The 15,363-nt window shown below is 41.8% G+C and overlaps 1 protein-coding gene across 5 annotated transcripts in view; it reads right to left on the bottom strand.

Annotated features, from left to right (window-relative positions):
- mapkap1 (MAPK associated protein 1) overlaps positions 1-15,363 on the bottom strand; it is a 253,838-nt gene that overhangs the window by 97,793 nt on the left and 140,682 nt on the right. For all 5 annotated transcript variants that reach the window (XM_070862645.1, XM_070862643.1, XM_070862641.1 and 2 more), the window contains one exon: positions 6,192-6,304. In XM_070862645.1, coding sequence (XP_070718746.1) covers positions 6,192-6,304 — 113 coding nt within the window. The remainder of the gene's footprint in view (positions 1-6,191; positions 6,305-15,363) is intronic.

The following is a 15,363-nucleotide window of genomic DNA, read 5'->3' as shown; positions in this document are numbered from 1 at the left end:
CCTTCCCTTTTCCTAATCTGTCACCACTCAGATAATAGTCTGTCTCTCTGTTTTTACCACCAAAGTGGATAACCTCACATTTATCCACATTATACTTCATCTGCCACGCATTTGCCCACTCACCTAACCTATCCAAGTCACTCTGTAGCCTCATAGCATCCTCCTCGCAGCTCACACTGCCACCCAACTTAGTGTCATCCGCAAATTTGGAGATACTACATTTAATCCCCTCGTCTAAATCATTAATGTACAATGTAAACAGCTGGGGCCCCAGCACAGAACCCTGCGGTACCCCACTAGTCACTGCCTGCCATTCCGAAAAGTACCCATTTACTCCTACTCTTTGCTTCCTGTCTGACAACCAGTTCTCAATCCACGTCAGCACACTACCCCCAATCCCATGTGCTTTAACTTTGCACATTAATCTCCTGTGTGGGACCTTGTCGAAAGCCTTCTGAAAGTCCAAATATACCACATCAACTGGTACTCCTTTGTCCACTTTATTGGAAACATCCTCAAAAAAATTCCAGAAGATTTGTCAAGCATGATCTCCCTTTTACAAATCCATGCTGACTTGGACCTATCATGTCACCATTTTCCAAATGCGCTGCTATGACATCCTTAATAATTGATTCCATCATTTTACCCACTACTGAGGTCAGGCTGACCGGTCTATAATTCCCTGCTTTCTCTCTCCCTCCTTTTTTAAAAAGTGGGGTTACATTGGCTACCCTCCACTCGATAGGAACTGATCCAGAGTCAATGGAATGTTGGAAAATGACTGTCAATGCATCCGCTATTTCCAAGGCCACCTCCTTAAGTACTCTGGGATGCAGTCCATCAGGCCCTGGGGATTTATCGGCCTTCAATCCCATCAATTTCCCCAACACAATTTCCCGACTAATAAAGATTTCCCTCAGTTCCTCCTCCTTAATAGACCCTCTGACCACTTTTATATCCGGAAGGTTGTTTGTGTCCTCCTTAGTGAATACTGAACCAAAGTACTTGTTCAATTGGTCTGCCATTTCTTTGTTCCCCGTTATGACTTCCCCTGATTCTGACTGCAGGGGACCTACGTTTGTCTTTACTAACCTCTTTCTCTTTACATACCTATAGAAACTTTTGCAATCCGCCTTAATGTTCCCTGCAAGCTTCTTCTCGTACTCCATTTTCCCTACCCTAATCAAACCCTTTGTCCTCCTCTGCTGAGTTCTAAATTTCTCCCAGTCCCCAGGTTCGCTGCTATTTCTGGCCAATTTGTATGCCACTTCCTTGGCTTTAATACTATCCCTGATTTCCCTAGATAGCCACGGTTGAGCCACCTTCCCTTTTTTATTTTTACGCCAGACAGGAATGTACAATTGTTGTAATTCATCCATGCGTTCTCTAAATGTCTGCCATTGCCCATCCACAGTCAACCCCTTAAGTATCATTAGCCAATCTATCTTAGCCAATTCATGCCTCATACCTTCAAAGTTACCCTTCTTTAAGTTCTGGACCATGGTCTCTGAATTAACTGTTTCATTCTCCATCCTAATGCAGAATTCCACCATATTATGGTCACTCTTCCCCAAGGGGCCTCGCACAATGAGATTGCTAATTAATCCTCTCTCATTACACAACACCCAGTCTAACTCACTACTTTCTTCCTACTGCACCGAGCGACTTCACATCCTCGGTGATTTCAACCTCCATCTCAATTCATCATGCTCTCGGAGTTCACTAGCCTCCTATCCTCCCTTAATCTTCATGTAAACTTCCCAACCCATATTCATGGCCACCCCCTCGACCTTGTTATCTCTCAAGGACTCGTTTCTCCCATCCTATTAATCGCAGATAAGACCATCTCTGACCACTTCCTCGTATCGCTCCCCACCCATATCCCCCTTCCACACCCCTCCCCCCCCACAACCCTTCCACCTTCTGTGTTCGTCCCTGGAAAAAAAACTCTCCCGACTCTCTTACAACTGCACGTATGAACTTCCAACTGTCCAACCTTTGGCCCTCCATTCACCATGACATTTCTGCAGCTACCGATCTGCTCAATCACACCCTCACCACCACCTTTGATGCCCTAGTCCCTGTTAAAAAATTACTCACCCTGGGCGTTCCCCCTGGTACAGCCCTGATCTTCACTCCCTTAGGTCCAAGGGATGCAGACTTGAACGGATATGCTGGTTTAGCAATTCACCGCCAGATCTGGCTGGACCACATAAAGCATTGCCGGGTCCTGCTCTCGTCTGCCAAAATTGCTCACTATTCCAGAATCATTCTGGAATGTAAAGATAAACCCCAGCTTCTATTCTTCATTGCTAACCGTCTTTTTAAACCCCTCTCCCCAGTCTCCACCCTCACCTCTGACAATAAGTGTGAGGAGCTCATAGACTTCTTTGTCTCTAAGATTGAGACCATCCATTCGACCGCCTCTGCCTCTTCCCTTTCTTCCCCTTGCCCACCGGGCCAGACTTCAGAGACCGTCCCCCCTGCCTTAGCCCTGACCTCACATCTTTCTCCCGTTTGAATATTGGGAAGACTAAAGCCATTGTTTTCGGTCCCCGCCACAAACTCCGTTCCCTAGCCACTGACTCCACCCCTCTCCGCAACTTCTGTCTGAGGCTGAGCCAGACTGTTCACAACCTTGGTGTCATATTTGACCCTGAAATGTGCTTTCGATCACATATCTGCAGCATAACTTAGATCGCCTATTTCCACCTCTGTAACATCGCCCGTCTCCGCTCTTGCCTCAGCTCATCCGCTGCTGAAACGCTCACCCATGCCTTTATTACCTCTAGACTTGACTAATCCTACGTGCTCCTGGCTGGCCTCCCACATTCTACCCTACGTAAACTAGAGGTGATCCAAAATTCAGCTGCTCGTGTCCTGATTCGCATCAAGTCCCGCTCACCCATCACCCCTGTGCTCGCCAACCTACATTGGCTCCCGGTTAGGCAACGCCTCGATTTCAAAATTCTCATCCTTGTTTTCAAATCAACGGCCTCGCCCCTCCTCCCTATCTCTGTAATCTCCTCCAGCCCCTCAACTCCAAGCCCCCAACCCCCTCCACCCCTGTCTGCGCTCCTCTAATTCTGTCCTCTTGAGCATCCCTGACTATAAATCGCTCAATCATTGGTGGCCATGCCTTCTGTTGCCTAGGCCCCAAGCTCTGGAATTCCCTGGCTAAAACTCAGCGCCTCTTTTTCCTCCTTCAAGATGCTCCTTAAAACCTACCTCTTTGACCAAGCTTCTGGTCACCTGCCCCAATTTCTCCTTATGTGGTGCAGTGTCAAATTTTGTATCTCATAATACTCCTGTGAAGCGCCTTGGGATGTTTCACTATGTTAAAGGCACTATATAAAAATACAAGTTGTTGTTGTAGATAGGTTCATTAAATATTTTATTATAATCTTGTTTCCATTATCCCGACTTCAAGATTATTTTCTCATTTTGCAATGGTCATCAATGGTAATGGAATAATCAAGCAGGGAATTCCAGAGCTTAGGGCCGAGGCAAGTACTAAATAGTACATGCAGAGATAAAAAGACTAGTAAATGACAGTATTGGAGTACCAGTTGAAAGAATTACAGGACTACTCGCACAAACGGAGGCCACAGTGCCCAATGCACCTGCTAACTCTTGACCCAAAACTCTCAACTCTTAATCGAATTTTCCCTCATATTTTATATTCTTCCTTTTGAAATATTTATCCAATTTCCTTTTAAATAATGTTATAATCTCTGCCATAGCAGCTACTTGTGATAAAGCTTTTCATGCTGTAACAGTAGAAAAAATGTCTTCTAACATCCCCCTTCGTTATCCAGTGATAATCTCAGATTATGACATCTTGTTACCAAGCAGCGGAAAAAAACTTTCACTATTTACCCTCTTGGAACCGTTCAAAATTCTGAAAGTCTTTTAGTTTCCTCCTTACCCCTACCTGCTACATATCATTGGATAGTAAGCTACCAGGAGCAGAATGTCTCAAGCTCAATTCCCAATCTGCTAATTTAGTACTCACTGGGTGAGTTGATCTCAACCAGGATGTGATTACTGCTGTCTCCCTTAGCTGGGAGTGGAGGGGGTGGAATGAAAAACATCAGGGTTTCCACCCTTGATTGCTATTCAGTGACCCCGACTGAAAAGTTTATATAAAAATTAATTGAGGACAGGATTGGGCTCAGTAATCTTGTCCACAAGACCCATGTCCTGCACTCTCAACTCTATTCCCACTAAAGTGCTGACTGCCTAACTTCTTTTCTTGGCCCCAGTTAGCTGACACTGTAAGCTTTTCCCTCCCCTCACTGGCCAGTCTCAGGCTCGACCAGACAATTTGCAACCTCAGCATTCTATCTGACCCTGAACTGATCTCCCGACCCCATATCCTCACCATCACAAAGACTATCTACTTACACCTCCATAACATGGCCCATTTCCGCTCCTGCCTCCAGCCATCTGTTGTCTCCACACTAAACTATTCCAATGCTCTCCTGGCCAGTCTCCCATCTTCTACTATCCATAAACATGAGCTCACTAAACTCTGCTCTGTATATCCTAACCCACACCAAGTCCGGCTCACCCATCACACCTGTGCTCACTGACCTACATTTAAATTTAAAATTCTCATCCTTGTGCTCAAATCCCTCCACGTCCCTTCACTGTAACCTCCTCCAGCCCTACAACCCTCCAAGAACTCTGCGTTCCTCCAACTTTATACACATACGCATCCCCCACTAACCTACGTCCCGCCATTGCCGGCTGTGCCTTCAGCCGTCTCGGCCCCAAGCTCTGGAATTCTCGCTCTAAAACTCTCCACTTCGCTCCCTCGCTCTTCTCCTTTAAGACCCTCCTTAGAACCTACCTCTTTGACCAAACTTTTAATCACCCATCCTAGTATTTTCTTCTTCGGCTTGGTGTCAATTTTTTGCCTAATTATGTTCATGTGAAGTATCTTGGGATGTTTTCCTACGTTAAAGACCTATATGAATGCAAGTTGTTGTTGTATTTGAGATTCCTCATGATTGACGAGCTTGCTGACATTCATTATTGAGACTCGCACATCTGAATAATGGATGACTATTTGACCAAAGTTCAGCTCCAGTTCCTGTGAACCATACCCCAGCAAGATGAAAGATGTGGAAGGGAGAAAGTTGGACAGAAAAAAATCAAACATATAAAAAGAATGTCAAAGGGGAATAATGTCATAAGTCTTGAGAGATCGTAATTGTACAGATAAGTATAAAGAATCAGTACTTTCTCCGCCTAGAAGGATAAATAATTAGGTTCCCCCTAAAATTAATTTTCTTAGAAATGTGTTTATATGTTACCCCCATAAAGCTCCAGATACATCTATTTTAATGAAGCAAATGTTTTGAAATTGTATGCAACATGGCGATTCCCTTGCACCAAATCCACAGAAACTTTGCTGGTGTATTTTTGTTAATAGCCAGCTTACAAATGAATCTTATGCCTTTTTAATATGGAAAAAGGAAACAGTGAAGCGAACCACAAAATTCACTCATCCAGATGCACTCTTCCTTCCAGGGTTGTCAATGAGAAGACGCATCCTTGGGCATCCTGCTCCTGTTTGACACATATGCTAACCTTCAGGCCTTTGCCATTTGAATTAACCAGCCTTTGGTTTTAACCAACCGCTATATTAAAAAAAAGTTACTTCCAACTCGAAAATAGATGCTGGAAGCACAAAAGATGGGAAAAAATCCAGAATGTGTGGAAATCAGAGTGATGGCTAGTAGAAAATAAAATTAAAATAAAAAGGGTAAAGAATAAGTAAGAAGGGAGAAATAACAATGTCGAGCACAGGCATCGTGATTTTTAAAAAACTTTTATGTAAAATTGTGGTTTAGCTATTTTGCTTTGTACCTTAGGATATCTCTGATTTCTGTATCAATGTATTACACCTTTTTTCAGCATCAGTGCATGAGCTGAAAATGTACAAATCTGGACAGCCTGGGGAACAAACGTTTTTCTGAACCTATAAGCAATCTAAATGTTAAAAATGGGAAGGCTAGTTTTATAAATACAAAGTTTAAAGATCCAAATGTAACAAAAATGCCATACAATTGTAAGAGCACAGATGCAAGAGTCACTAGTCACATTACATCAATGTCCATTAAATCACAGCATTGTGTATTACTCAATTAGTCAATTTAAAATTCTTGGCTTCTCATTTTTACCTGCAGCCTTTTGTGAACCTTTTCTCCTTTTTAGAGCCTTCTGCAGAATCTCCTTCATGGTGACATTCATACTATCAACTTGAATAAGAGAGAATCCACTCTGTGGTGCATTGCTGCAATAAAAGAATAATAAGTCAGTTTAAGAACATTTGGAACTGTTTCAGCAAGTTTAATATTTTTGAGATTATATTGATTACAGTACATCTAGATCGGGATTAAAACAGTTTAACAGAACAGACCACATTACCCGTTTTAAAACAGATTGCATTTAAATGCAGTTATTCAAATTAGTCAATTGCATAGCTGTGCATGATTAAATCTAAAGTAGCTCACACCACAGTGTGTAGATTGAGATGGGTAAACCAAACTCAAAGAGCAATGCTTAGGATCAGATGGAAAAACTCTCATAAAATCAATTTGTAAAGTTCCAAATTGACACCAGTTAGTTGCAGCATATGAAGTTATGGCATTTAAAGTGAGAAAAAATATATCCTCTATATAACAAAAGTGAATTTACCAGAAGGAGCAAATTACGATATTCACCCAGTTATCTCTTCTAAAAATATGGACAAGCAAACAGATACGGATAGCCAAACTGTCCCAATAATTTTTCAGAAATACAGAAAGTCATTTGAGTTTTAGATCTGTGTGGAATAGCATAAAATCAGATGAAATACAACAGACATCAAGTGTTAAAAACTGCATGAAGTTATTTGCACAGTGTTAAAACAAATTGGTGAGCCACTATTTAATTATTAGATTGCAATATTCCATTCTAAATTGGTGTCAAAAAGGATGCGCTGGGCTTTGGAGGTTTAAAACAGCAATCATTTTTTGTATCAAGATTCGTGCAGCTGTCAGCTACTTTTTAGTACCAATTCCCCCACTCTGGAATTTAAACAGAATGAAGTGAACAAGACTGAGAATTTGTTAGATCAGCTGTTCTTGACACCCGCTGAATATTGTAACATTTTTCTGCTTTAGATATGAATACATCTGAAACCCATTTGAAGATTGTGTTAAAAACTCCTTAGTCAGATATTGAACCTGCAAATCCACGTCCTTTAAAAAGCATTAACTTGACAATAATTCTCAACCACAGAAAAGTTCGAGGGAAGAGACAGGAACAATCCAAAAAGCTCTACTCTGTGGACTCATACAATCAGGATTATTTAAAGACAGCCAGCAACTCCTTGCATTTCTGATTCTGAACACAATTCAGAGAGGTCACTGATATAGCCACATCCGTGGAACTGATCCAAGCTCAGACCTTTGGACATCAAGATTGCATTTATGTCATAAGTCCCACTTTATAAATCAGTTCTTTATCCTACATCCAAATTAAATTGTCAGTTCAAAACATTTTGCACGACAAGGTGAGAGGGGACTACTTATTCAAGATTGTGTTGGAAATTTTCATTAAAAAGGACACATAAAACACTGTAGAATAATTTAAAGTCAAGCTACATTTCAATTTGTACAATAAGCTTGGAAATAACATGGAATTCTGATTAGTGCTAAAGATCAAAATGCCTTACTTCTTAATAGGGGCGGTTAGAATTGTTTAACATCGTTACCATATTGGAGATTTTCTGGAAAAGCTTTTTTGAAAAACTATTGAGGCGCTATATTTATGCTGAAATAAGTATATTTTTTGCATTCGTATCTGGAGTTGACAAATCTGTAAGGCAGCAGGGAAGAAGTGAAATGGCTTCCAATGGTTGGTGTAAAATGTAACCTTTATCTGATTACTCCAAAGACTTGCTTTTAACTTTCCTTCCAAGTTGCATTTCCAGCATCCATAAAGTACTTTTTGTCAATAGGTTTACACGAATAACAGTAATTTACACTTTTAAATCTGTACATCCATTTTGTTGTGTTTTGTTCCAATTTTACAATCTAGGAACACTGACCACAGATGCAAAAAAAAAAGATATTAAGCTTGCAAACTAAATTGTCAGCCTTGGCTCAGTAACAACATTCTTGCCTCCAAGTTAGGTCGTGCATTCAAGTCCCACTCCAGGATTTGAGCACATTATCTAGGCTGACATTTCAATGCAGTTCTTAGGGAGCACTGCATTTTTGGAAGTGCTGTCATTTGGATGAAATGTTAAACCGAGGCACCATCTGCCTCTTCAGGTGGATGTAAAAGATCCCATGGCACTGCTCAAAAAGGAACAGAGAAAGTGTGAAGTATATGCAAGTTAGAGCTCCCTCTGGATTCTATTAATAGTGTGCCTCATTCTCAAAATTAGGAGCAATATTACCCCCCGTCCAAAATTAACTCCATCCAAGTCACTTACAAATTAACTATACAATATATTTCAATCCAAAGTATATTTCTTTTGAGTGGGAGGGGGAAATGATTACAATTACAATTGTCAAATTTTAATAAATGTCATCTTTACTTTAAATCAAGTCTTGTGCAAATAAAACACAGATGTGTCGGAGCGGGAGCTGGGGGGGTCGGAGCGGGAGCTTGGTGGGGGGGGGGGGGCGGGCAGCGGAGTGGGAGCTGGGGGTGCCAAGGGGGAGGAAGCTGGACGAGGGAGGTGCAGCCTGATCTTCGCCGCCCCAGTGAGCCCATTTGGTCAGGGATAGGGGCTGCGTGCTTCGGGCCCCTCCCACACAGTTTTGGCCGCCTGGAGCTACTGCACATGCGCGGCCACTGTAGTGTGCCTGTGCAGAGGTCTCGGCACTGATTTCAGCGCACTGCACCAAGCTCCAAAGGACCTGCAGGGAGCCGGAGAATCTGCAGCTTTTTTTTTGACGCACTTTCGGGCGCGAAAAACGGGCGTCCAGGTCGGGGCTGCGCCGTTCTGGGCGCGGCCCGAAACTTGGGCCCATAAATTGGATACCGAAGCAGGCATCTGGATGCACCATAAGCACTTTGAAATTCTGGAGACTTCTTGCTCTGCCTCGTGTGTGGCCGACTGCAAATAATAGTTGAATGTAATAATTACAGTGAAATGAAACAAAAGGCAAATTTGTAGACCACTACCGCCGTGAATGCCAGCAGGTATTATGAACCCACTGTCTCGGCCAACAAACATAGAAACATAGAAAATAGGTGCAGGAGTAGGCCATTCGGCCCTTCTAGCCTGCACCGCCATTCAATGAGTTCATGGCTGAACATGCAAATTCAGTACCCCCTTCCTGCTTTCTCACCATACCCCTTGATCCCCTGAGTAGTAAGGACTTCATCTAACTCCCTTTTGAATATATTTAGTGAATTGGCCTCAACTACTTTCTGTGGTAGAGAATTCCACAGGTTCACCACTCTCTGGGTGAAGAAGTTTCTCCTCATCTCAGTCCTAAATGGCTTACGCCTTATCCTTAGACTGTGACCCCTGGTTCTGGACTTCCCCAACATTGGGAACATTCTTCCTGCATCCAACCTGTCTAAACCCGTCAGAATTTTAAACGTTTCTATGAGGTCCCCTCTCATTCTTCTGAACTCCAGTGAATACAAGCCCAGTTGATCCAGTCTTTCTTGATAGGTCAGTCCCACCATCCTGGGAATCAATCTGGTGAACCTTCGCTGCACTCCCTCAATAGCAAGAATGTCCTTCCTCAAGTTAGGAGACCAAAACTGTACACAATATTCCAGGTGTGGCCTCACCAAGGCCCTGTACAACAGTAGCAACACCTCCCTGCCTCTGTACTCAAATCCCCTCACTATGAAGGCCAACATGCCATTTGCTTTCTTAACCGCCTGCTGTACCTGCATGCCAACCTTTAATGACTGATGGACCATGACACCCAGGTCTCGTTGCACCTCCCCTTTTCCTAATCTGTCACCATTCAGATAATAGTCTGTCCCTCTGTTTTTAACCATCCAAGTGGATAACCTCACATTTATCCACATTATACTTCATCTGCCATGCATTTTCCCACTCACCTAACCTATCCAAGTCACTCTGCAGCCTCATAGTATCCTCCTCGCAGCTCACACTGCCACCCAACTTAGTGTCATCCGAAAATTTGGAGATACTACATTTAATCCCCTAGTCTAAATCATTAATGTACAATGTAAACAGCTGGGGCTCCAGCACAGAACCTTGCGGTACCCCACTAGTCACTGCCTGCCATTCTGAAAAGTACCCCCTATACTCCTACTCTTTGCTTCCTGTCTGACAACCATTTCTCAATCCCATGTGCTTTAACTTTGCACATTAATCTCTTGTGTGGGACCTTGTCGAAAGCCTTCTGAAAGTCCAAATATACCACATCAACTGGTTCTCCTTGTCCACTCTACTGGAAACATCCTCAAAAAATTCCAAAAGATTTGTCAAGTATGATTTCCCTTTCACAAATCCATGCTGACTTGGACCTATCATGTCACCTCTTTCCAAATGCGCTGCTATGACATCCTTAATAATTGATTCCATCATTTTACCCACTACTGAGGTCAGGCTGACCGGTCTATAATTCCCTGTTTTCTCGCTCCCTCCTTTTTTAAAAAGTGGGGTTACATTGGCTACCCTCCACTCGATAGGAACTGATCCAGAGTCAATGGAATGTTGGAAAATGACTGTCAATGCATCCACTATTTCCCAGGCCACCTCCTTAAGTACTCTGGGATGCAGTCCATCAGGCCCTGGGGATTTATCGGCCTTCAATCCCATCAATTTCCCCAACACAATTTCCCGACTAATAAGGATTTCCCTCAGTTCCTCCTCCTTACTAGATCCTCTGACCCCTTTTATATCCGGAAGGTTGTTTGTGTCCTCCTTAGTGAATACCGAACCAAAGTACTTGTTCAATTGGTCTGCCATTTCTTTGTTCCCCGTTATGACTTCCCCTGATTCTGACTGCAGGGGACCTACGTTTGTCTTTACTAACCTTTTTCTCTTTACATATCTATAGAAACTTTTGCAATCCGTCTTAATGTTCCCTGCAAGCTTCTTCTCATACTCCATTTTCCCTGCCCTAATCAAACTCTTTGTCCTCCTCTGCTGAGTTCTAAATTTCTCCCAGTCCCTGGGTTCGCTGTTATTTCTGGCCAATTTGTATGCCATTTCCTTGGCTTTAATACTATCCCTGATTTCCCTTGATAGCCACGGTTGAGCCACCTTCCCTTTTTTATTTTTACGCCAGACAGGAATGTACAATTGTTGTATTTCATCCATGCGGTCTCTAAATGTCTGCCATTGCCCATCCACAGTCAACCCCTTAAGTATCATTAGCCAATCTATCCTATGCAATTCATGCCTCATACCTTCAAAGTTACCCTTCTTTAAGTTCTGGACCTTGGTCTCTGAATTAACTGTTTCATTCCCCATCCTAATGCAGAATTCCACCATATTATGGTCACTCTTCCCCAAGGGGCCTCGCACAATGAGATTGCTAATTAATCCTCTCTCATTACACAACACCCAGTCTAAGATGGCCTCCCCCCTAGTTGGTTCCTCAACATATTGGTCTAGAAAACCATCCCTTATGCACTCCAGGAAATCCTCCTCTACCGTATTGCTTCCAGTTTGGCTAGCCCAATCTATGTGCATATTAAAGTCACCCATTATAACTGCTGCACCTTTATTGCATGCACCCCTAATTTCCTGTTTGATGCCCTCCCCAACATCACTACTACTGTTTGGAGGTCTGTACACAACTCCCACTAACATTTTTTGCCCTTTGGTGTTCTGCAGCTCTACCCATATAGATTCCACATCATCCAAGCTAATGTCCTTCCTAACTATTACATTAATCTCCTCTTTAACCAGCAATGCGACCCCACCTCCTTATCCAATGGAATGAAGTACAATTTCAAAAGGATTGAGATGTAATGACGAGAAGGAAACTGGCTGTTTATCACTTTACATGTTTTGCCCCAATTTAAACAACACACTAAACATGGAGAAGATTATATACTAAACTGAGAATTACTTTGTTCAAGTGATTAGGTATTTGAGAGTGACAACAGTCTTTGTTTGGGTTTTTAAAAACATCCATTTCCCTCTACTCTGCATTCTTGTGCTAAATCCAGGCAGGGTTTTTCTAATTCAAGCATCAACACCACCTTCAAGGTGGAAATGTGGCCAACAATGCTGTAAATTTCCCTGCAGAATCTGAACAATATACCATCACCAGAATAAACCAACAGGAGAAACTCTCCGTGAATAGCACATTCACAACCAGCTTGCTGGGCGTTAGCAAAAGGACCCTCTCATCTTGCCAATCTGTTGGGCTAGTTTACCGTGGTCAAATCCTTCCCACCAAGCAGCCGGCTGAGAACTGTCAAACTAATCATACATTACACTCTGTCACTGAATGTATGCTGAACCACAGCCATCATTTACATCAAGATCTGGAGCTGATCCCAGACTGCTCATTGCAGACAGGTTTACAAGCCAAACCACCATCAGAATTTCTCCTTTCATAGTTACACAAGATATTTATATTTAAACTTCACTGTATGTTAGCAGTTTAGAATTCAAAAACACAATCAATTTAAATGTTGCTAAATAATAAACATCTCTGTACAATTAACTTAAAAAAATAAATACCTTAGAAACAGGCATTGGAAAAAAAATCCATAGTAGCTACAAATCCTTTTTAAACACCACAGTAAATACCATGGTGTAAGTGACATATATAAAAGCTGCAGTTTTGAATGCTCATGGAAATGGAAGTCAGACAGATGTTCAAGTTTCAGCTTTCTTCATTGCCGGATAAATATAAAATCCATATTATTCCAAAACACAAGAATCCTGCAAACTAAAAATTGAGATAGTATGCAAGGACATCTTATTTGACGCTGTAAAAATACAAGTTTTTGTGCCTATAAAAAGACTCAATTATGACCATTCCATAACAATTATAATTCACAATTATCACTATAATGAAAGAGACTGTAACTGTGGATTTTGTGTTATATTAGCCGATAGCTAATTTTCCTCTCGTCTATCAAAACAAGTCAACGCCCCCCACCAAGCAAAAATCAAATCCATACCCTGTCATGTCTAATACACTTTCAAGTAATGAATCAGAAAATTAGCAATATCCTTTTGCTTTATATTTCAAACTTACATCAGGAAATCTCTGGAAATAATAAAACTGCTGCTGCAATATGGAAAATAATTTTAAAAATAAAAATTCTCCATCTGGTGTACGTTATGAATGATATCGGATATCTGTAAGAAAATATGAAGCAGTAATCCAAACATAGGGTTCAAATATCTAACAGTTGACAAAAGCTTTGTTCTTTGAGATTATGAGGTCACCTGCACCCCTTAATTTGATTACTTACGGGTTGTCGTCATCGTTTTATGGATTATGACATCCCTAATTGCAAATACTTCCTGCCGGCTGACTAGCAACATTGGATAACAGGAACATTTTCAGCATCAAGGCTCCTGCACTGAATATTTCTCATGATCCTATTATTCAAGGCTACTTGCATTAATACTTATAATACATGCACAGATGATCACAGGTTTGCTTGCAACTGATTACAGTTGATTGCAGAAGTTATTTCACAATGATTGAAGACGCATGTGGTTCCTCTCAGGATAGAAATAACAGTTTATTCAAGTTGCAGGGCCTTACAAATATATGTTTCTAAAAACAGAATATACAGAATGCGAGTCGAGTGCCTTGAGACCCCAACAGGCTGCTCAACAAAATAATGGGAGGTGGGTTAATGTCTGAAAGCTCTTGATTTCAGCCATGCTGCTATGAAGAGAAGCTAAACAAACATCAGCAACTGCAGTTGGCACATCAGCGAGACCAGAAAGAAAGGGGAGTAAATAATAGGGAAGGCGAAACCAGAAGTCAGAGTGCGGCAAATCATTTAAATTGTTAAGAAAAATATATATGGTCATTTGTATTAAAATAGCATCAAATCTCTCAAATGTCTCAGATACATCGTTACTTTGACATGCAGTAACTGGACAGTAAATGAGCTGGACATGTTGGGTACAGCAACATCCGGCTACTACTACCTGCATTTATATAGCGCCGTTAAAGTAGTAAAACGTCCCAAGGCGCTTCACAGGGGTGTTATACAACAAAATCTGTTACCGAGCCACATAAGGAGAAATTAGGGCAGTTGAAGAGGTAGGTTTTAAGGAGTGTCTTAAAGGAGGAAAGAGAGGTAGAGAGATGGAGAGATTTAGGAAGGGAATTCCAGCACTCAGGGCCAATGCAGCTGAAGGCACGGCCACCAATGGTTGAGCAATTAAAATCAGGGATGCTCAAGAGGCCAGAATTAGAGGAGTGCAGATATCTCGGGGATTGTGGGGCTGAGGGAGATTAGAGATAGGGAGGGGCGAGTCAGATGAATAATCGGTTTTGGTAGTAGCGGAGGAAGGAATATTGATTAGTACACCAGGAGAACTTCCTGCATTTCTTTGAATACTGCCATTTGATCTTTTAATTCCACTTAAACCATTGAAACAGACAAATGTGGCCTTGGTTGAAACAGACAATGCAGCATTCCCACAATGGACTATCAGCCTCGGTTAGATGCTCAAATGCAAACAGGCAAAAGTTCACCCATAGAGGGGAATCCTATTGCAATATCTAATTGAGGCCCGGATTTAAACTCTGCTCTCGTGGTAGAAAGTTAAAGGGATCCCGATCAGTAACTGACCTCAGGAGAAGAAATATTCCTCATCAGTGACTTTTCCACAGTAGGCAACATCTTTAACAGCTGGCTTGAACATTTAAATAATGTTTTATTTTCACAGGTTTACATTACTTACGTTCTTGTGTGGGTAATAAAAACACCAGTTATGTGGGACAGAAAGTGGCTACGACAATAAAAGATTACTATTCACATTGTTTCGGGCCCTTGTGTGGGAGGCAGCACCATGTGGGCCTTCTGTGCAATATCAGTCCTGTCCACCCAATCATTATATTTTTTGATTCCTGAAAATTATTTTCAACTTCATTAGACATAGATGCGTTTTTCTGATCTTTGAAAACAGCCTGGGCACACCAGTAAATCCCATGCCAAAAGATGTGGTTCCAGTTAAAAACACCCAGGTGACAGGGCTAAAATAGGCACAAAAACAACACAGTGCTTATCTTCTAAGGACATTACTGACAAATTGTGTGGTGCGGGAATAAAGAATTACCTTCTGTATTTTTTCATTAGACTTTTCTTTTGTAACCGAATACATAAATCCATTGTGGCACAATGTTATATGTATCATCTTGCTACACC

This window comes from Pristiophorus japonicus, chromosome 20, assembly GCF_044704955.1.
Source record: "Pristiophorus japonicus isolate sPriJap1 chromosome 20, sPriJap1.hap1, whole genome shotgun sequence".
Taxonomy (NCBI): domain Eukaryota; kingdom Metazoa; phylum Chordata; class Chondrichthyes; family Pristiophoridae; genus Pristiophorus; species Pristiophorus japonicus.
The sequence above is the reverse complement of the archived record's forward strand: the minus strand, read 5'-3'. Positions and strand labels throughout refer to the sequence as shown.